Source organism: Nannobrachium achirus, assembly GCF_963921795.1.
Source record: "Nannobrachium achirus genome assembly, chromosome: 4".
NCBI classification, from domain to species: Eukaryota; Metazoa; Chordata; class Actinopteri; order Myctophiformes; family Myctophidae; genus Nannobrachium; species Nannobrachium achirus.
The window spans coordinates 40,081,686-40,105,166 of record NC_137813.1 but is presented as its reverse complement, the minus strand read 5'-3'; the positions used below and the strand labels follow the sequence as shown (position 1 = coordinate 40,105,166).

Below are 23,481 nucleotides of genomic sequence, written 5' to 3'. Positions count from 1 at the left end.
CTTGACTGTTCTGGCATCAAACCAGGATGTGTTGAAGGGTTGAAGATCCGCTCTGCTCAGGTACTCCTGTCACGTATCATACTGTCACACAAACCGTATCTGCCGAGCACACGCTCACACACACACACACACACACACACACACACACACACACACACACACACACACACACACACACACACACACACACACACGCATACTGTCATGTGTATTACCTCACAGTCACCACGTTACACACGCGGGCACACACAGCATAGATTCACTGGCAGCAGAGGCAACACCACATGACCCAGAAAAAAAAGAAAAGAAAACATAATCTTAAAAAAAAAACAACGTTGAAAGGCTTCAGAGGAAGGTGAGACAGGGAGAGAAGTGACAGACTGTAATCATTTGAAGCTGAATGACATTCAGAATATTTTAGCAGTTAAAGGCCAAACATTTCTCCACTAATGAAGTATAATATTCTAAACGTCGACATGTAAAAAACCCTCAGCCAATAATAGAATTAAGCAAAACTGGTTACAAATGTTGCTGATGATATCATTTTGATACCACAATATTTGTTGATCAAACTTTTGTGTGTCTGAATATCCAATTTCCTTAATAACTCAGTTCAGCAGCGTACCTCCATGTTACGTGTGAATAATAAAATAATGACCTTTCTCTTGATAGCTGTCTATAGTGTATAGTATACTGTACGTATATAATGCTTATATAATATGGGTGTGCAACTGTGCATGTGTATATCTATATATCTGTGTGTACTGTGTATACACTTATACCGGTACATACACATATACACACACACGCACGCACGCACGCACGCAGCACGCACGCACGCACGCACGCACGCACGCACGCACGCACGCACACACACACACACACACACACATATATGTATACGCTTGACCCAAACTAGCAAAACAAACCACAGGTTTAGACGACTCTCGGGTCTATAATTTGGCGTTCTAGTCCCCGGCATCTAACCACTGAACAACACATGTACTTAGGTTCCTTCGTCCTTTTAGTGCTCTTTTATCGAATTAAAAATCATATTATTTTTCAAACTGGGGTTTGAAGATAACGATCATTTAGGGGATGGAAGAGTGAGGGAGGGGTAGAAAAGGAACAAGGGAGGGAGGGAGGGAGAGGAATAAAGAGCCTGGCTCTTTAATTAAAACTGATTGTGGTTAATGTTCTCCGTCCATGCAGTAATGGTTCCCAGGGTGGCCCTCACAACCTCCAGATCAAGCGGTAGTTAATTGGCTGTTAAGACTCCCCTCTCTCTCTCTCTTATTTTCTCTTTCGCTCCCCGTCGTTCTGTCTGTCTTTCTCGCCATTCTCTCTCTAACTCTAATCCTCTCTGTCTCTGTCTCTTTCTCTCTCTCTCTCTCTCTCTCTGTCTCTCTCTGTCTCTGAGTGAAGAACTTTAGGGCAGCGGTTCCCAACGTCTTCTGGTTCAGTGCCCACTTGGAAATCTCAAAAGCCTTCAATCGCACGGCCTACCCAGGGATGTGCAGTGATTGTTAGAGAGGCAGGGGCTGAACTATCTAAAAGGGCCTTTTGGTGAAAATATTGAAATAGCAGACCTCCAAGCTCGACGCGTTGTGAGCTTGGAGGTCGGCTGTTTTCACTATAGCATTCATGGTCCAGAGAGGGCACTTTTTTTTACAGCTCAAGCCCCCTTTGATGTCTATGTTTGCACGTGCCTGGGCCCACCCATCTGATCACTTTACACATCTGACGGGAGGGCCACGTACTGTCGATTTTCAGCGCATGGCAATTATTTGGGGGCCCACTTGGAATATCCTCACGGCCCACCAGTGGGCCCCGGCCGGCCCCACAGGTTGGGAAGCGCTGCTGTAGGACATCCAGAGCTAGTGCAGTGACATTTCATGCCTGGGAAGAACGGCCGTGAGGTTCTCTAATCCACCATGAGAACAATTTACTATTCACCATTTCCAGGCACAGTATTTGCAACGCCTCAATACGTATGCATGGCTTGGATTGGGATTCATTTCATACCTCGGTGGAAAGACTTACTGTGTCTTACTGTTTCGCTGGGGGTTTTCTGGATAAAAAGACCCCATTTCTATATTCTTTCAGAATTGTGGTGGTTGTCTCTTCCAGCTCTGTCAGAAAGGATGCCATCAGCTCATGGTCTGAGGCAGGGCATGGTTGCAGGGGCAGAGAGCCGTGGCTTATGGTGGGATTGGGGCAAGGGGTGCACGATGAGCAACATCATGTTGTGTCTGTGATTGCACGTGACAGGAATGAACTAGGAATGTACACTAGTCCCTAACCCCCTCATTCTAGGGCGAACATCTGCCAGAAATCTTGTGAGCTTGTAGATCAGCTATGTCTGGCGATGTGATCTGGTGTAGAAGGAAAAGAGCAGACCAAGGACAGAGCCAACTGGAGTCACTGAGTATGGAGGATAGAGGGTTTAAGTGTAACCACTGAATCCCTACACAGTTGACCGGGGTCCGCCAGGGCTCTATACTAAGCCTGCTAGTATTTCCCTCCACACCAGGGTTCTTCAACAGGGGGTCAGGGACCCTTAGGTGGTCCTCAGAGTTTCTACAGGGGGTCCTCTGAATCTTTGTGTGATAGAAACGTTTTGTTTTCTCCTGTTTTATGTTAACCACTTGATCCCTAGTGTCCATATTCGAAGAACTTTAGCCAAACATAGCAGATCTACAAGCTGACAACGCGGCAAGGCGTTGTGACTGTGAGCTTGTAGATCGGTTATTTTCGGCAAAAAGCTTTGGTGTAGAAGGGAAAAAGAGCAGACTAAGTACAGAGTGAAAGGTCAAGTTTTTTACATATTGACGGTTCAAGTGGTTAAATATCTGAAAACACAAATTGACACGATTCCAAAATACACTGATGATTGTGCTATCAAAAGATAACGGTATATGGAATCTAACAACAGGCTGTGGTGGTCCCTGCTTCATCTCTCTCTCAACTAAGGGGTCCTTGGACTGAAAACGTTGAAGACCCCTGCTCTAGACCAAATCTCTTATCTGTTTTGCAACATGCTGTGAGCTTGAGTTCCAGAATATGGACGCTGGGGTTCATGTGGTTAATATGGCTGGGTGCACATTCAGCGCGAGGCGGGCTACGATTATAGCGAGGAGAGTTAGAGGCTAGTTGTATAACTGCATCTCTGGAGAGCGCTTATTATGCCATTTAGAACGGGTACACATTATAGCGTATCATTATTTTATGCTTTAACTGTTGAAAAATAGCAGATATACAAGCTCACAGCGCGGCACTCGGTGCCGCGCTGTGAGCTTGTATATCTGCTATTTTTGAAAAAAATCATGAAAATTTGAATTTTGACCCGATTCTATATAAGTGTCTTTTGAATCCTTCTAAGGTTTTTGGCAGCAATCTGGCTATAGTCAGCGTCAAAGAAAAGGTCCTTTTCACATAGCTGGAGCTCAGTTAGTCTGTTCTCGAGAGACTACTATGTCAGTGGTTCTCAAACCTTTTCATGTGAAGGACCCCCAAAATTATATGTATTTGGCCACGGACCCCCATCTCAAAATATTTAATTCCAGGGACCCCCCAGAAACAAAAGTTACAAATTTTTCGCTTTGAAAATACATATGTTCAAAGATTTGCAGAACTTTTTCAAAAATAGCAGATCTACAAGCTCGCAGCGCGGCACTCGGTGCCGCGCTGTGAGCTTGTATATCTGCTATTTTTCACTGGTTAAAGCATTCAATAATTCTAGGCCTAAATAGGTTATATTAGTCTTTGGCATTTTGCGCCCACGGACTAGTCGCGCATAATAATTGCGGTGTTCATTGCTGTTCAGTGTTCTTAGCATTCGTTACTTCGAGGGTTGTTTCTTCTGTGCATGACACATTCCAATTTGGATGTATGCAGGGCAGGCATTCCACAGTTCAGAGTCAGTGCGCGGTAAAAACCATTAGTGTTCATCCATTAAGTGTACAAATATAACCTGATTTTGTTGCATTTGTACACTTTCAGAGTCAAATTAACAGGATTTTGCTGTGTGCTGAGTTCTGCAGCCCGATGTGTTCAGGTGTGACTGATAGTCCTCAGTTACCCTGCAGGAAACCACAGTCGCAGCTGACAAGTGGTGAGCATACTGTATAATGCACAGTGGTGGAAAAAGTACTTACATTCTTTACTTAAAAGTAAAAGTATCAATAGTACAAAATTATTGCTTATCAAAGTACCAAAAGTAGAATGTTCTCATTATGCAGAAGTTCCTGTTTCACAAGTTTTCAAATGTATGAAGTGTATAAAAGTATTTTGAAAATAGCAGCTCTACAAGCTCACAATGCGTCACGTTGACTTTTGGCCAAAACATATACAGTATAGGGCTGAAGTGGTATGTTTTAGTAATAAAAATCGAAATCTGCAAAGTAACTAGTAGCTAAAGTTGTCAAATCTAGGGGAGTAAAAGTACAATATTTGGAATCCAAGAAGTAGTGGTAGAAGTAAAAGTATTTAAAATTGGAAATACTCAAGTAGAGTACACATACCTCAAAGTTTTACTTGAGTATAGTACTTCAGTACTACAGTAAAATGTACTTAGTTACTAAGTACAGTTACACCACTGTGTAATGCATAAGAAACCAGCAAAGACCATACATACAGCATATCGTCGTTGTCGGGTGGAAACCTTGTATGTCCAATACCGTTTGTTTTGTATTTATCATTTTAAAAATGATTTAAACTAGTGAAAACAGCCGATCTACAAGCACACAACGCCTCGCACCGCGAGGCGTTGTGTGCTTGTAGATCTGCTGTTTTCACTACTTTTGTGCGACGGCCTTGCATGATGAATAAAGGCTTTACTTTGCGAAAGAACGTGCAAATTTGAAACTGGGAGATACGAGGTTTCCACTCGACAACGACGATATGGCTGTCTGTCCAATTGAGCATGCGTTTGTACGCAGACATTTGTCCTAGTGTACAGTGTGTCTGGGAGGATGTCATGTCATTCTTTGTTTGTTCTTCTTCTATCAGGGGATATGCTGAGACTCCATCATGAATAATGGATCGGTCCTTCCCTGCGCCTCTACTCTCTTATCTCAGTTGTGTGTCTTACTAAAGGACACCGTCAGTCGCTGTAGCAGCGGTAGACATCCACTGTGGTGGACAGTACCTAAGAACAGGCTGTACTTTACTTGAGTCTTTGTATTTTTGGATACTTCCGCTACAGTGGTTCCCAACAAATTTGGGGACCCCCAAAATTATTTTGGGGATTCCCCGGATGATTAACTTAATGTGCAACATTGTTTTATCTCTCAACAGTAAACAAACCAACATAATGTTTAAGTGTACAGTATAGAGGATATCTGCACATTTCTAAAGTTATAACTTAAGAACTTTTTAATACCTCTGTCTAAAATTACAAATTAAACATTGGCCAAATTGTCAAATGTTAGAGGCAGAAATTGTGAAAATAGCAGATCTACATGCTCACAAGCCGGTGTTGTAAGCATGTAGATCTGCTCATTTTCACTATAGAACCGTGTTATACAAAATGTAATGTAAATGCCTCTTAGTGCTCGTCAGGGTGGGGTGGGGGGGTCTCCAGTTAAAATATGATTATTTTGGGGGTCGCGGCCTGAAAAGGTTGAGAACCACTGCCTAAGAACGTGCTGTACTTTACTTGAGTCTTTGTATTTTTGGATACGTCTGCTACATTTCAAACTGCCCATGACTCCAATACCATTTCAAATATAGTGGAAGTATTTTCACTAGTTTGGTCCCCGGAGAGACGCCTAATTTCTCTTCTGGGCTCGAGCCAAGAAGTTTGGGAGCCACAGAATTAGCCAGTCCATGTAACCATGCAGCGTTTTGGTCTCCTTTGGTTCACACTACGGTAAAGTTCACAAAAGTTGTTGTTTTGCTGCCTGCCTGTATCATCTTGCAATAACCTTGTTTTTTAGGACACTGAAGGGCAGTGGTTTAAAGTAACTAAGTACATTTAATAAAGTACTGTACTTAAGTACACTTTTGAGGTATATTTTGTGCTTTAGGGTGCCCTCACACCGAAATACCTAGAGTGGAATCCGCCAATGCATTTCAATGAGAATGGAGAATTAAAAATTCTCCATTCTCATTGAAATGCATTGGTGGATTCCACTCTAGGTATTTTGGTGTGAGGGCACCCTCACACCAAAATACCTAGAGTGGAATCCGCCAATGCATTTCAATGAGAATGTAGCGTTTTTTGCAGAAATCCTCTACTGGCAAAAAAAGCTCCATTCTCATTGAAACGCATTGGCGGATTCCACTCTAGGTATTTTGGTGTGTGGGCACCCTTAGGCTGCACCCACACCAAAGTACAGTACCTATGAGGGTGAATTCCCCATTCCACCAATGCATTTCAATGAGAATGGAGAGGATTTCTGCAAAAAAAAAGCTCCATTCTCATTGAAACGCATTGGCGGAATGACAGGGGTTAAAGCAAAAAAAATCCCAAGACGGAAATTTATTTTCCAACACCCCCCCCCCGCGCGGCACCGCCGCGCCGCCGTTTGAAAAGCGTCTTTTCACCGTTGATGCCATAACATAGCTTTCTGTTGCACACCCAACAGAAACAGGGACCTGAATGGCTTTCCTGTGTCAAACGTTTCATCCAGCCAACCCAAGCTAAACAATCCACCCATGTTAAAACAAAGTGGGTTAGCTGCATTAGTATAGAGAATGGCCACCTCCATTTGTTTTTGAATGTGCTAAGCACGTCCGAGACGAGTCTTCATTCACAACTAAACCAACCGCTCCATATTGTCGCTCACTGAACCACCACACGTGGGTAATATTATGAGAGAAACACTGCCCACGTAGTGGAGAAACCTCCGCCTAGTACAGCCATGAGCACCAATCATGATAGGCTACGCTGCGTCGGTCCCAAATGAAACACTGCCCCGAAGTTTTGAATTAGCATCTGTATGGATAACTTTTGTGAGTGACAAATAAACCCCCCCGAATCTCTGATTGGCAAACATAACAAGTGTTCCGTTGCTTATTTTAATGCAAGAGAACGTAAGCAACCGTTTATTGTCAATTACTGCTGCCTTCCCTGTAAACACATATTTAGATAGCCATAGCCTACCTGCTGTTTACATGGTGTAAAACTCCTGTGACTTCCATTATTCCTGTGATTTCATCTTTTGGACACAGCTATCCATACAGAGCGAATTCCATAACTTCACCGTTAAAATCCGAAGTACTTTGAGTCACGAAGTAACACATTATGAGCTTGCACATCTGCATGTCATGCACACAACACAGCCACACACCAGGGCTAAAAACTAAGCTAACTGATGCTATGGCTAACGCTTGGACCTTGACTTGGTGTGAATGGTGTCAAGTTACAGCAGCTGCTTGGGCAGCGGCCAGCCTGTTGCACATCTGAGCAGCGCATCTTCAGTCACATACAGTAGATGTTTTAAAATAATTCGCTGGGGAAGGATGCATTGTAATTTGGAGATCACTTGACTTGACTAGCAAGTATTATGCTGCATTTTGACGATTTCGGTCATGTTATTAACATCGCGGCCATGGCTACACCCCCCCCCACTCCCTTTATTATTTTTTTTGCAAATCTCCATTGATCTCATAAATAGCCCCTAGGGACTCCTCAGGACGGAAATCCGTCCCCAGGACGGAGAACTTTAACCCCTGCGGAATGAAGAATCCACTCTCTTACTGGAGTATTTCCAATTCCCAATACTCCACTACATCTCGGACACAAATATTGTACTTTTACTCCACTACATTTATTTGAAAACTTTGGTTACTAGTATATTTAGATTATCTATCTATAAATGCGACAAATCTCTGTCTGTCTGTCTGTCTGTCTGTCTGTGTGTCTGTAATCCGCATATCTCGAGAACCGTTCGTCCCACCGGCTTCAGATTCGGCACACGCGTTCCCCGCCGCGGCACGGAGTGCAGTGCCGGGTCTCGACCCGACCCGACGCGCGGTTTTCCCCGAACCGGCGCGAAACGTTCGGAATCTCCTTATGCGGGGTTGATTGTTGACATCAGGCTGTTCCGGAGGAAATCGGCGAAAGCTCTGACTCATTGTGACATCACTTCATAAAAGGCTCTGACATCACATACGCCACATGAGTCAACAAAAAATCTCTGTGAGTGTGTATGTATGTATGTAATCCGCGTATATCGAGAACCGTTCGTCCCACGGGCACGCGCGTTCTCCATATATGGGCATAAAATGAATGCCCCCATATATGGGCATAAAATGGATTGCAGACAGACAGATACAGATATCTCCATATATGGACATAAATGGACAGAGGCAAACAGATGGTCAAAGATCTCCATATATGGGCATAAAATGGACGCAGACAGACAGATACAGATATCTCCATATATGGGCATAAATGGACACAGGCAAACAGATGTTCAAAACGGGTCCTATGACAACAGGTATAATGAGGTTTGCATTAAAGGGGGAACCGGCACTGTGTCTGCAACACAGTTGGACAGATATCTCCATATATGGGCATAAAATGGACCCAGAACTATAACTGCAGTGATCTCCATATATGGACATAAAATGGACGCCGACAGACAGACAGACAGACAGATACAGATATCTCCATATATGGGCATAAATGGACACAGGCAGACAGATGGTCAAAACGGGTCCTATGAAAACAGGTATAATGGGGTTTGAATTAAAGGGCGGGGCATTCATTCCCTATTTACATTGGTCCGAGTTGGCCAGGTCGCCGACTAGACGCTGGAAGGGCGGCCCAGCTTCTAGTTATTATAAAACATACACTAACCACAATAGCCGATCTAATAGCTCACAATGCGTCATCTGCTATTTTCAAAAGATTTTTATATATGTGAAAACTTGAAAAGGGACATTGTGCACAATGAGTACAATGAGCACAAGTATATTTTGATGCCGATACTTTTGCACTTTTATTCAAGTACATTTTGAATATGGGACTGACAGTATATCTACATGGCAGTATTGATACTTTTACTTAAGTAAAACATGTGAGTACTTTTTCCGCCACTGCTGAAAGTACAGAGAGAGAGAGGGAATGCTGGAGGCTCCAGATATTGGCATGCAGGAGGAGGTGCACAAGATCTGCTCCCGCAGCTCCAAACCAGACCCTGTTGTGCCAACCATTCCTGACACTTATATATATATCTATATACTGTACGGTACTGTACTGTAGGGTTGGGCTGCAAATAGAAAAGTATGTTTTTCTCCTCCCTGACCCAGTGGTGGAAAAAGTACTTACTTACTGTAAGTAAAAGTATCAATACTGCAGTGTGGAAATACTCTGTAAGGGTGCCCTCACACCAAAATACCTATGAGAGTGGAATCCGCGTTCCGCCAATGCATTTCAATGAGAGTGAAGCGGTTTCATGCCAGCAGAGGATTTCTGCAAAAAAACGCTCCCTTCTCATTGAAATGCATTGGCGGAATGCGGATTCCACTCTCATAGGTATTTTGGTGTGAGGGCACCCTTACAAGTAAAAGTCCAGAATTCAAAATGTACGTGAGTAAAAGTACAAAGGTATTGGCATCAAAATATACTTAAAGTACCAAAAGTAAAAGTACAAAATGTTTGAAAATAGCCTAGGTATAAAATAGGGCTTCAGTGGAGTGTTTTATAACATAACCATTTATATCAGCAAAGTAACTAGTAGCTAAAGTTTTCAAATACTGTACATGTAGTGGTGTAAAAGTACAATGGATCCAAGATGTAGTGGAGTAGAAGTAAAAGTATTTGAAATTGGAAATACTCAAGTAAAGTACAAATACCTCAAAATGTTCATGATAAAATATCAACAAAAAAAATCTACTCAGTCCAAGTCTCCTAGGAGAGCGGTGGGAAGTTCAGAATCCATCGTCTTGTGACATCATCATTTTCAAAAAATAAATACAAATTATCAATATTTTTGAAAAAAATATTTCGATTTTTATTATCGCGAGAACAATGGCTTCCGCTTTAAAATTGCAACTTTTCAGGAATAGAAAGCCTGCAGTTTCTATAAGATGGATTGGCAATCGATGATGTCACAAGACGATGGGTTTCTGACCTGCCCACAGCCCTCCTCTGAGAAAAAAAAGAAGCTATTTTTGAGTGAGGACCAATTATATGAACATAGGTTGAAAAGTGGTGGAGTGCCCCTTTAAGTACAGTACTTAAGTAAATCTACTTGGTTACTTTACACCACTAGCCTGACCCCCTCGTTTCCTCTGTGGCCCAATAGGGTTTGAGGGGGCGGGAGAATAACGTTGTTGTCTGGTGGAAACCTTGTATGTTCAAAACAATCATCATCAAAAACTATTTAAAACAGTGAAAATAGCAGATCTGTGTGCTTGTAGATCTGCTATTTTCACCCCTTTGGTGCGACACTTTTGTATGATGTATTGTAGGGCTTTCATTTAAGAAAAGAAAAACCCATAGAAATGTGAAACTTGGAGATACCAGGTTTCTGCCTGACAGTGGCGATAAGAGGGGTATTTTGAACGAAATAAGGAAGGCAATCTGTTCCAAACCTGAGGGCAGTGATGACTCCAGACCGACTGCTAGAAGGACTAAAAGAGGCTGAACGGCTGATTCACCCCAGAACGGGAACAGGGAAGGAAGCTATGTGTGGTGCACTGTGGGAATCCATTATTTTTCAAACGAGCGCTGGGATTCTCTGGCCCGTACGTAGCAAAACGCGTGCACAGCTGAGTGTACGCGATGTGACTGTGGCTGTTGTTGTGTAACTGGGCCCCAGTGAGTCATCACAGGGAGGGATATGTGTTGTTTTGATGGCCTGCCTGGAGACACTGGGCTCCGTCAGCAAAGTCATGGGCGAGGGAGGGAGAGAGAGAGAGAGAGTGGAAGAGACTGGACGCTATGGTTTCAGGTCTGGCCTGAGACTACCAGCGCTTGTCTGGACACGAGAACCGCAAGTGGTGCGTAAATAAATTGGACCGTCGAGGCCGGCATGGCTTTTGGACAGAGTCAAACAGCACAACATGAATATACACATACTCTCACACAGGGTCACTTGTACCGGTAAACGCACGCACAGTCGCGCAAGCACGCACGCACCGTTGCGCACGCATGCACGCACACACAGCCAGGTGTGCATGCTCACATGTAAAACATGTACAATACTCTTCTGGGTACAGTACTACACACCAACACAAGCAATGCAGCTGCGTGTGCGCACACACACGCACGCACGCACGCACGCACGCGCACACACACACACACACACACACACACACACACACACACACACACACACACACACACACACACACACACACACTATAAAACGTGTGCATGCTCCTTCAGCCGTACCATATTAAATGAGCGGAGGATGATGCAGTGTGATAGAAGGATGTTATCTGTTGCTTCAGGGCGAAATGAGCCTTCCATCCTCCTTGAACAACATGTAAACACAATCATACATACTCACAATGAGCATGCGCATTGCGCACACACGTCGCCTGTTGTATCACACAGACCTAATGTAGTTACGCTGAAAATGTATGCACAGATTATGTGCGAAACGTGCCATTTATAGTCTCGGTGTGTGTATGTGCGTGTGTGTGTGTGTACGCAAGCATGCTTGCTCGCGCACGCGTGTCTGTGCGTGTGCGTGTTTGTGTGCACTTCCCCCGGGTGCTATTTGTTTTCAGAGGTGCGTAGGCAGGGTGTTAGTGTAAGGTCTGCGTGTGTGATACTCATCTACTGCATGCACCTCCTCTACACAGACAGAGAGAGGGAGAGGAGAGAGAGAGAGAGAGAGAGAGAGAGAGAGAGAGACAGAGAGAGAGAGAGAGATAGGGACAGAGAGAGAGCACACTTCTTTACTTGCAGTCGTTGGTTGGTTCCTGGATTCAGACCTGCCTCGTGGCAGCCTTATCATCCAAAGCGGCAAACAGCCAGCCACTGATTTAATAAGCTGCCTTGGGAGTCACAGAGAGGTGGGGGGGCTCTATCAGCTGATAACTGTCCTTCCTGCAAGCCAAGCTTTTTTCTTTGATAGCTCAGCCAAGAGTAGACTCAGTTCCTCTTCACACACACAGACACACACACACACACACACACACACACACACACACACACACACACACACACACACACACACACACTGTGTGTGTGTGTGTGTGTGTGTGTGTGTGTGTGTGTGTGTGTGTGTGTGTGTGTGTGTGTGTGTGTGTGTGTGTGTGTGTGTGTGTGAGAGAGAGAGAGTGTCTGAAAAGTGAGCCTACAGTATATGTTGGTATGCATGTAAAAGCGCATTTGTGTTTGTGTGAACTTTACTTTTTGTACTGTATGTGTGATCTGTCTCCCACCGACTGCTGTCTCTGAGGTGTGTCCATCTCTCTGAAATCATTAGAGTGCCCATGACCATGACATAGGATTGGCTCCAGAGAACCATGAGTTCCTTTACTCTAAGCCAGGAGATTCCAACCTTTCCCACTTGAAAATCTTGAAAGTGTTTGCAGGCCACCCCATCCCGGTGGCCTCATTCCCTGCCAGAAATCAAGTTTCACTTTCTGGGTTGACTGCCGGACTTTTTTTTACGTGGGCACGTGCGTGTCCGTTGTGCACGATGGTGCACGGATCATGGACCATGCGTGAGCACGCCGTTCACAGCTTTCAAACTCAAAAATCCTCTTGGAAATCCGTTCAGGCATTCATGAGATGGCCGCCGTTAGGTTTACATAGGAAGTGAACAGGAAGAACAGGAGGTGATAGCAAAATCGAGTTGTTCCGGGGTCAACATGCATTTCCGGTTCGGGTTCATTCCGAAACCGGAAGTGCTGTAGGAAGTAATATTTCAAAATAAAGCAAACTCGGGAAACTCGGGCTATGGCAGGGAATAAGTGCTCCTTTAATGAATACAGAGTACTTCCGTCACAGGTTGGGAGTCGTTGCTCTGCCTGACGTATGAGCCCAGCTGGGCCCAATACCATCAGGTCTCCTCATGAGTAGGGATGGGACGATATGAACATTTCATATCACGATTATTGTGACAAAATAAATTGCGGTTTACGATTTTATCGCAATAATCAAAATCCATTATCCTGGGGCGGAACATTTGCCCAAAAAAATGCAGATACAAGCTCACAACGCATCGCGTTGTGAGCTTGTAGATCTGCTATTTTTTGGCAAACACTTTTGATAGAGAGTGAAGAAAAGACTATATTAGTATATGTATATTAGTATAAAAGTATGTATATTAAGTACGGATATGCAGCTCGGCAAATAAAAGGCGTTTTGATCCCAGTGCATGACGGAGGACGATATCACGATAAATTAAATCTCCACGATACGATTATCGTGAGTGTTTTTTTATCACGATAAACCATAATATCGCTTATCGTCCCATCCCTACTCATGAGCCCAGCTGGGCCCAAGACCATCAGGTCTCCGGGAGTCAGACAGGATACATTCTCCATCCTGCTGGTGGAAGGAAAGCTGCTGTCGGCGCGGTCACTAGTCACAGCCTTCTGTCCTGCAAAGATGTTGTCTTGGAAACAGATTTGCTGCCTTTTTACAGCTATGCACTGCGGTCTACAGATAGCCAATAGTAAATTTTTTCCTTTGATAGCACCTCAAATGCTCTCTGCGGTTCCACCGCCTCTGGCTCAGAATCGGATCTCAAATAACATCGTGGACGTATATTGGTTATTATTTCGCTTTTCCCGCACGCAGTTAAATAAGGTGAGGGTTAGATCGGTTATGGTTACGGGGAAATGGAATGAATGTAAGTCAAGGCAAAGTGTGTGTGTATGGGTATGTGTGTGCGTGTGTGCTTATCAGGGCATATCACAGCTCCTCTTCGTCGCTGTCGGGTGGCTCTTATGTCCCACAGACAGACCTGACCTGACCACTTTCAGCATGGTGTCCATATTTGGGGCATGTCATTATATGCGTATACCTGTATATTGTCGTTGTCGGGTGGAAAACTTGTATGTCCAAAACCGTTCGTTTTGCATTTATCATTTAAAAAATAAACTAAACTAGTGAAAAAAGCCGATCTACAAGCACACAACGCCTCGCACCGCGAGGCGTTGTGTGCTTGTAGATCTGCTGTTTTCACTACTTTTGTGCGACGGCCTTGTACGATGAAGCAGGGCTTTACTTTGCGAAAGAACGTACAAATTTGAAACTTGGAGATACGAGGTTTCCACCCGACAGTGACGATATGTGTATACAAGTCTTTCAAAAATAGCTAATTTACAAGATCTACAAGCTCTATGCATCGCAACACGTTGGGAGCTTGCAGATCGACTGTGTTTCCGATACTTTTGCGTGACGCTGTCAGGTCTTTGAGATACCTTCTTCAGGCATCTCAAAGGTGCCAGAACACGGTCTAATGACCGAAACGTTGCTTGAATAAAGTTGTCCCTATTGTGCAAGTGTAGACGGTGTGCGGGTCATTTTATTCCATTTAATCCTATCCGTCTGATCCCTGCCTATACGCACCCGTCTCTGATCTGATCCGGTGTGCAGCATGAGACTTTGTCGTTTCCTGCGACAAAGTATAAAATAGGGCGTTCACTTATGAAAACATGAAAAGATGAAAATACGGAGATGCAAGGTTTTGGGGCGGGCAGCGAGGACATGCTGGGGGTGGCGGTGGCGGCCCACAGATGACAGCGGTGATTGATCCTGGTGCAGGGATAAGTGCCCGTGCACCGCTGAGCACACAGGTCTGCTGAAACTCAGCCAGGCGGAAAATTAGAAATCTCTTCATCCCTGGTCCATTTGAAATCCGATATCTCCCATCTTCCCCTTGTGCAGGCACTCCCCTCTCCGCCAATAAATCAGTAATTAAATGATGTGTGTGGACCAGTGCGTGTGTACACGGGTGCCAGGTGCTCATCTCCGCGGGATTAGCTCGGGACGACTGCTGTGAATGGGTGATAGGATGTTCAAAGGGGTCACCGGCTATCCTGCCCACACACGCACTCACTCGCTCGCACACACACAAAGGGACACACACACCTTTCCTCTCTCTGGAATATCCACACGTACACAAGCACACACGCATACCTGCAAGGTAATGTTCTGGTGTCCCAGTTTACAAATCAAACCCAGGTTTTGGATAAACACCTGGGCACTGCACTTCACCTCCAGGCATGAGCAGAAATACTTGTAATGAGTGTTCCATGTTCAGTTCAAATGAAGGTGAAAACATGCATTGTTGCCCAGCCTCAGTGTCATTGCTGTGCAGTGGTGGAAATGCAGTAACTGAGTACATTTACTAACAAGTACTGTACTTTCTACTCTACTGGAGTATTTCCAATTTTCAATACTTTTACATCTCAGAGGCAAATGCGATGTCATGCGATTTCTTCATTCGAAAACTTGTGAAATGGTATTAGTACTTTTACTTTTGGTATATTAATTAATCTATATTTTAATTCCAATACTTTAAAACCTCAAGTACATTTTAAACAGGACTTTTACTTACAGAGTATTTGTGAACTGCAGGGCACCGAAACCTTTACTTTACTCTAAGTAAGAATCGTGAGTACCATACTGATGGCTGTGTGCTGTGTGCTGTGTGCGTTGTGTGCAGTACTGTATCATACTGATGGCTGTGTGTGTGTGTGTGTGTGTGTGTGTGTGTGTGTGTGTGTGTGTGTGTGTGTGTGTGTGTGTGCAGGTACGTCGGCCCAGGGCAGCCCCCTCCTGGCCTCCCTGCCTGTCCCGGGACGACCCCTGCAGCCTCAGCTCGACCTCAAACACTTCCTCCCCTTCCGCCTCAACGGCTCCTCCCCCCTCAGCCTCTTCCCCAACTTTAACACGGTGAGACAGAGACACACACACACACTCACACAGAGCCTGTCCTGGGTGTTTTAGCCATTTAGGCGGGTGATTCTCAAAGTGTGGTCCGGGGGGTCCTTGTGGAGGTTCCAGGGGGTCCCCCGGCAAAATGTTTTAATATGCTGTAGCATCAAGATCAGTTTAACCACTTTAACCCTATATATACTATTTATTGGCTATTTTCCATATAGCTACTGTATATATTGCCGATATCTTTTTGTGTTGTGGTCCCATCCCTCATGTATGATATGAGAACAAAATGGCTGCCTTGTGGGTATGATTGATGCCTAGAGGTCCAGTTTTCTCATCGCAGTTACACAACACGTTGTGAGCTTGTAGATCGTCTATTTTCAGTGCACGTCACCCACACGCAGCTTAGTATGACCCTTGCTTTATCTGTTGCTAGGGTTGTCCCTTGAAATACGGAATAGTCAATTATTTGGAGTCTAAAAGACATGCCCCTTGTCCCTTGAACTGATAACACACTTTGTTCCTTATTTTTAGGAATCAATCAATAATAAAATAATACACCCACACTCTTCCAAACTGTACGGGAGCGAAGCAACGTTTTGGTCTCTGATGATCTTCTTCAGACATAAAGAAGGTCATCAGCGACCAAACCTTGCTTCGCTCTCAATAAATGTGCTCCTGTACCATGCAGTTTGGCAGTGTGTGGTTGTATTGTTTTATTATTGAAATGCACTTGTTTGCCTAGGCACCTGCTCTTAAACTTTTATTATAGGTGGGCAAATCTTCTCAACAGAAATCAATCAATGACACACATACAAGTTCAAACAGCTCATATAATACTACAGTTTGTCTCTGTTCTCGCCAACCTACAAGCTTACATTTTGGCTGCCGTTCCCTGGCAACTCTGTCTGTTGCAGAGTTCAACATGGGGGCCTTATCCAGTTAGAAGACAGTCTCTAACTCCTTTACTTCCCTGCTGAAAATGCTTTAAATATTGTCGTTGTCGAGCGGAAACCTCGTCTCTCCAAGTTCTTTCGCGAAGTAAAGCCCTGCTTCATCATACAAGACGGTCGCACAAAAGTAGTGAAAACAGCAGATCTACAAGCACACAACGCCTCGCGGTGCGAGGCGTTGTGTGCTTGTAGATCGTCTGTTTTCACTAGTTTAGTTCATTTTTTAAATGATAAATGCAAAACGAACGGTTTTGGACATAAAAGGTTTCCACCAGACAACGACAAAATATAACTCATGTAATTGGCCCACTGGCTTGTCACCTTTGAGTAGCAGCTGCGCTAAAGAGAGATCTCTCTCTCTATAGCGCGCAATGAGGGCCTCTCCAGCTCTTTTTTCCCGGGCTGAATCAGGGGCCCAGCACGTCCCTGGTCTCTAACTCCTTTACTTCCCTGCTGAAAATGCTTTAAATATATTTAAATCCTTAACGCCACTGCTTTGAACACTCTTGCCCCGACAACCCAAGCAAGGTCTAGCGTACTGTAGTCAACTGCATGGAGCTGGTCTACAGGACTGCTCATTTCACTCTCAGCATTCTCACAGATGAAACCTCCTCTATAGCATGTTTTTTTACAGTCAGCAGTAAGCCACGTTTCCAAGCAGCGTGGCTCAGATGCTTTAATATACCTGCCTCTGTGTCTGGAATTAAAATCTGGTTTCTTTGATCTCTGCTTACCGACAGTATACCCATTGTCATTGTGTGTGTGTGTGTGTGTGTGTGTGTGTGTGCTTCTGATGTCTTTGATCCTACTTTTACAGTGTGTGTGTTTATGTGTGTGTAGGAGTGTTTATACCGGTATGTGTTCGTAACGTGTGTGTGTGTGTGTGTGTGTGTGTGTGTGTGTGTGTGTGTGTGTGTGTGTGTGTGTGTGTGTGTGTGTGTGTGTGTGTGTGTGTGTGTGTGTGTGTGTGTGTGAGCGCACCTCTTTGCCCAGTCTTTGTGAAACCATCTCAAGTTCCTCTATCTGTAAATGAAACATAAGCCAACCTCTCTCTCTCTCTCTCTCTCTCTTTTACACCTCTTCAAATGGGAGTGAAATAAAAGGGGGGTAGCATGAGAGACGCAGGGCCCCACAGAGACGTACCGTAGCCCGCTGGGGTCTTGCGCCGGGCGGAGGGGTGGAGCGGAACGGGCGGAGGAGATATGCACGTGTGCTGTATGATGTGGTGGGGCTCCAGCCCGCGGCGCGTGAAACGGGATCCGTTTGTTCTCCGTGCCCACCCACCGGTTGGAGTCCAGGGGTCAGCAGCAGTTACTGGCCTCTGGAAAACCCAGCCACAAAGCCAGCCTGGATGGCAGGCAGCAGCGCCTCACTATCAGGAAGAGGTCCTCGCTGCCTGTCGGGTGGAAACCACGTAGCCGGGAAACCGGATGAATTTGTATTAACGGTACCGCCAGAAAAAAAAAAAATATATATATATATATATATATATATACTGTATGACTATATACTGTATATATACATACATATGCATATATACAGTATACAGTACATACATACAGGTGTATATTTAAGCCTTGCATGGCTTTTCCAACACGGTTACAATATGGCAACATGTACCAATTAAAGCTGTTCTATTTCACTAATAATACACAATAAGGTCTGCTCTGCAAGAAAGTAGTCCCCAGCTACAAGAAAGTAGTTCCCGGCCAGGCTGCAGAAACAACACAGGTGCAGATAATTGGCGCACTGTGGAACACTGTGGAAAGAAATAACGCACCTGGGTTTGATATAAACTGATTCAAGATGTGGGTTATATAGTCTCATATACCACAGCAACCAGCCAATCAGAATCAAGGAATGGAACTAGCCGTTTTAGAAAGTGGCTTAGGGGTAGAGTGGCTGGTAGCGCAACCGCAAGGTTCCCAGTTCAATCCCAGGCTCCCCCAGAGTTAGTGTCGAGGTGTCCTCGAGCAAGACACTGAACCAGTTGACGCTGATGCAACGCTTGATGGCTGCAGCGCTCCAACACTTTAAATTAATGGACAACATAAGAATTCACATATCTTAATGAAATGAACTGCTCAAAGGCACTTCAAACATCATGGCAAGGAAACTTTAAAAACCCAAACCTCTGCCAAGGTGTAATCAATTATAAACATGAAGAAAAGTCTAATTTCACTCAATTTGTTTTAATGTTTTAATGTGTATTTCTTTTCCTCAAAGCAATACTTGTGTTCCCTATTAGCAGCAGTTATTTCAACATGGATTAATGATTTCAACCAGCTAGTTGAGAAGCCAGAGACTAGAGATGTGCCGATTGATTGGTGAGTGATTGCGATCGGCCGATAATGCCTCTATCGGCTTTGATCGCTATCGGCTTTGCCGATCTACAAGCTAGATCAGCTATTTTCACAGTATTTATCTGTGGGACTCAATGTAACGTCAGCTTCAACTCCTACAAGTTGAATTGGAAAAGGACCTCAGCCTGCAATCTCCTAATGTTTATACTTAATATACAATGTCAATGTTTTGTAAGAAGAATCATTAAATATATAAATGCTGCTACAGTAACACAATAAATGGAAGAATTTAAGGATTTGGCGTTGTGATCGGGAATATCGGTATCGGCAGATACTGATTCCAGTTGATCGATGATCAGTATCAGCCCCAAAAATCGGAGCATCTCTACCAGAGACCATGCTATTCAGCATGCCAGCATGCCATTCTCTGAACAGAACGCAAGCACCTGGCAGAACGTGCCGACGCTCTCCGCCCAGAATGCTGAGATGATGATAACTACAGAGGAGAGAAACAACGTCAAATCAGGGTTTGCTTCAGACTCAGGAGGGAGATGATTAGTCTCCATAACGCAGAGTGTGACTGTACAGCTGTGGCATTAATCACAAAGTGCATTCAGTGGGGAGCAGCGGGTTCTCTTAGCCCTGATAAGACTCACGTTGTTCTGGGCGTGTGCAGGGGGAAGATGAATGCACCTGTCTACGAAACTAAATAGCCTCCAGCTTTCATCCTGTCCTCTCTTACCCTCCTCCTCTCTCTCTACCTCTACCTCTACCTCGCCCACAGGGGCGTCACAAGGGGGGTGGGTGAAGTGGGACTGAGTTACTAGGGCCCAAGCTGGAGGGGCCTTAATTTTTTTATACTTTAGCTATTGGGAAAAATAGCAGATATACAAGTCGTAAAAATGTGTGCGAATCTTTGAATATATGTATTTTTTTAAGTGAACATTTGTAACTCAAGTTTTGCTTCTGGGGGGGTCCCTGGAACTAAATATTTTCAGATGGGGGTCCGTGGCCAAATACATATCATTTTGGGGGTCCTTCACATGAAAAAGTTTGAGCACCACTGACATAGAAACATAGTTTAAAAAAAAAAAAGACTCTTTCATGATTTTTCAAAAATAGCAGGTCTACAAGCTCGGGTCTACAAGCTCGCAGCGCGGCACTCGGTGCCGCGCTGCGAGCTTGTAGATCTGCTAGTTTTCAATAGTTAAAGCACTAAAAGCCCGCAGTGAATCCTTGTACCCAGGGCCCAGAATTTGGTGCGACGCCCTTGCTCGCCGAAACTTCATGGTGGACTCAGCCTCCTTGTGCTGGATGGCTTCTGTCTGCACCGGGCTGGTGGGGGGGGAAGGAGCGGTGCGGAGGGACAATAGACTGCATTCATAGCAGTCGGTTCGGGATGGCTGCGGACAGACAATGTGCACATTCTTTCTGTTCCTAAAACAAATAGTTGTGTGCAGCCTGCCCTGCTAAGGTGGACAGAGAGGGCAGGAGGAGTGTGGGGGGTGGACGGTGGTGGGACTGTGTGTGTGTGTGTGTGTGTGTGTGTGTGTGTGTGTGTGTGTGTGTGTGTGTGTGTGTGTGTGTGTGTGTGTGTGTGTGTGTGTGTGTGTGTGTGTGTGTGTGTGTGTGTGTGTGTGTGTGTGTGTGTGTGTGTGTGTGTGCGCGCGCTGTCCGAGGCCAGGCTTTGGCTGGTGAAGGGAAAGGTCGGTTGTTCCCCGAGGTGGACTTGGGAGTTGTTTAATCCGCCACAGTGAGGCGGCCGAGGCAGGGTTACCTCCCAGGGGAGAGCTCTCTCTACCTACAGCAGAGTGTCAGGTGTGTTTATGTTTCCCTATCACACCTGGCCTTGAGGAATCCTGGGTAAACAAACTCTGCCATCAAACGGGGAAGTCACCTGTCTGGGACCGGGAGGAGGGAGGGAGGGAGGGAAGGTTGTTGCGGTCGAGGGGTGAGGATGATTCGTTGCATTGTTCAGGCTTGCGTCTAGAGATGGGACTATCCGCGATATTATCGTTTATCGTGAAAAAAAAAACCACTCACGATAAGCGTATCGCGGAGATTTAATTTATCGTGATATCGTCCTCCGTCATGCGCTGGGATCAATTCAACATTTTATTTGCCGAGCTGCATATCAGGTACCACTTAAACTCTCTATAATTGGTAAAAGGTACAATATACATACTCGATACAGTCTTTTTTTCACTCTATCAAATGACGCGTTGGGAGCTTGTAGATCGGCTACTTTTTGGCAAATGTTCCGCCCCAGGATAAAGGATTTTGATTATCGTGATAATATTGTAAATCGGCACCCAGCACGGATCTGGTTACGCCAAGCGTGGCAGAGTGACTGTAGAGTAACTTTACTGTAGTAGCCCCCCCAAGCTTCGATCCCTCTCTACCTCCGGATCTGAGGAGCGGGCCCGCTACCAACCTGGAGAGGAGGGCTCCAGGAGGGGGACTATTAGCTTATATGTGATACGTCGCTGGTGGTTGCATGCATTGACATTAGCTGTCACCCTGGCCTGGTGCAGATCGCCTATAATGCGGTGGTTCTCAACCTGTGGGGCCGAGGCCCACTGGTTGGCCGTGAGGATATTGCAAGTGGGCCCTGTACACCAATTGGCAAAACACATCTCACCACTTAACCTTTAGGGCAGAGGCATACCAGTTGGAGAAATATGTGAAAAAGGTGTTCACTTCCGGCAGAAAGCGTGAAAATTTGCACCTAGGGGTATTTTTGTGCGCTGAATTCAAAAATTGACGGTCCCAAGCACTTTTCTCAAATTCACTTTTCTCTCATTCACTTACCATAGGGTTAGGGTTAGGAAAAAAAGACCCCGCAAAAATCTTCTTTAAGTAGCATGTGAGGGGTCTATCTAGGGGGTTTTCATGATTCTGAATCCATTCCAAGCATTTGTTTTGCACAAAAAACATTCCTTGGGGAAGAAATGGACCCCACAAACTATGGTTTAGTGATGAGTCATCACTTTTCAAAGTTTTGTTGTGTCCATTTCTCGGAAAGGAATGTTTTTCGTGCAAAACAAATGCTTGCAATGGATTCAGAATCCCGAAAAACACCTAGTTTGACCCCTCACATGCTACTTGAAGAAGATTTTTTGGGGGGTCTTTTTTCCCTAGTATGGTAAGTGAATGAGAGCCACCAGATCCCATGGGAAAAGTGCTTGGGACCGTCAAATTTTGAATTCAGCGCACAAAAATACCCTTAGGTGCAAATTTTCACGCTTTCTGCCGGAAGTGAACACATTTGCCTTTTTTTGTTCTGATCTAGAAAAGGTTGAGAACCAAACAGTGGCCTATAAGACATGGTCATGAGACTGTGGCCTCACATTGCCTCCCTCTGCTGTTTATAGAATGCTGTCTGGGGAGACTTGGACTCTGAGGTCTTCATCCAGACTGTGGAAACCATATTTATCATACCGTCTGCCCACAGTTGCACTCCAGAACCACCTCCATGTACTGCAGCTTGCAATGTATCATAATCTCTCACAGACACATTCCAGGGATCACAGTGAGCTCTGACTGTATTATGCCCTTTTCATACCTAAAGTAGGTTTGCGGGCTGGTGTTGCTGCAGCGAAAATAGGCGATCTACAAGCTCACAAGATCGTGCAACCAAGTATAAACTAGTAAGACGCCATTCTTGGCCATCTGGCCAGTGATGTATATCGGACCAGTTACCCATATAATGAGACCCCTGGTACCCATATATGGAGATCCATGTACTGTATATGGAGATATGCTGTGAGAGCCAAACAGGCTTACTCAGTTATTCGTTATGTGAAAGTCCTATGATGTCTATGACATCTGACATCATATCCTTTTAAGCCCATACATGGAGATCCCTGTCTGTAGAACCAGCCGTTAGTGTGGTATGTGGCCGATGTGGCCTCCATATATGGGCATTCCCATATTTAGTCCTGTTAGATATGGGCTTAATATTGATGACATCGGGGAACTCCATATATGAGCATAGAAGGGATTCTGTTAGTGTGACATCACAGTGAAGCCAGAGCGTGATGTCAGAGCGGCAAGCCCATTCTGTTTAGAGTGGTTCCCCTGACATCACAGTGACGTCATAGCATGATATCAGAGTGACAAACCCATAGAACCACAGTGTGGTTCACAGAGATACATGTACATATGGTACATACAGACAAGCTGTGACCAATGTACTAAACTTGCGACCACAATCAGACATTAGCGTCTCCAAGTTGGGCGTGAGAGAAATGTGCTATATATGCAGTTGTGTTTCACGCCCAACATATGGGCGGTGGGGCGTGACTGTTAGCTGACCACCACATAATCATAACATCCCTGCTTGGAATCTGTCTGGAGACCTATGTTCCTCGTCTTCCCTCTCTTTGCCTTTGGTTTTCCTGTCTCTCTACCGTCC

The 23,481-nt window shown here is 44.9% G+C and overlaps 1 protein-coding gene across 1 annotated transcript in view; it reads left to right on the top strand.

The window, feature by feature from the left end:
• znf385c (zinc finger protein 385C) overlaps positions 1-23,481 on the top strand; it is a gene marked incomplete at both ends in the record, with an annotated part of 128,950 nt that overhangs the window by 83,684 nt on the left and 21,785 nt on the right. Inside the window, one exon of the mRNA XM_080723288.1 lies at positions 15,678-15,820. Within this exon, the coding sequence (XP_080579414.1) occupies positions 15,678-15,820 (143 nt within the window). The remainder of the gene's footprint in view (positions 1-15,677; positions 15,821-23,481) is intronic.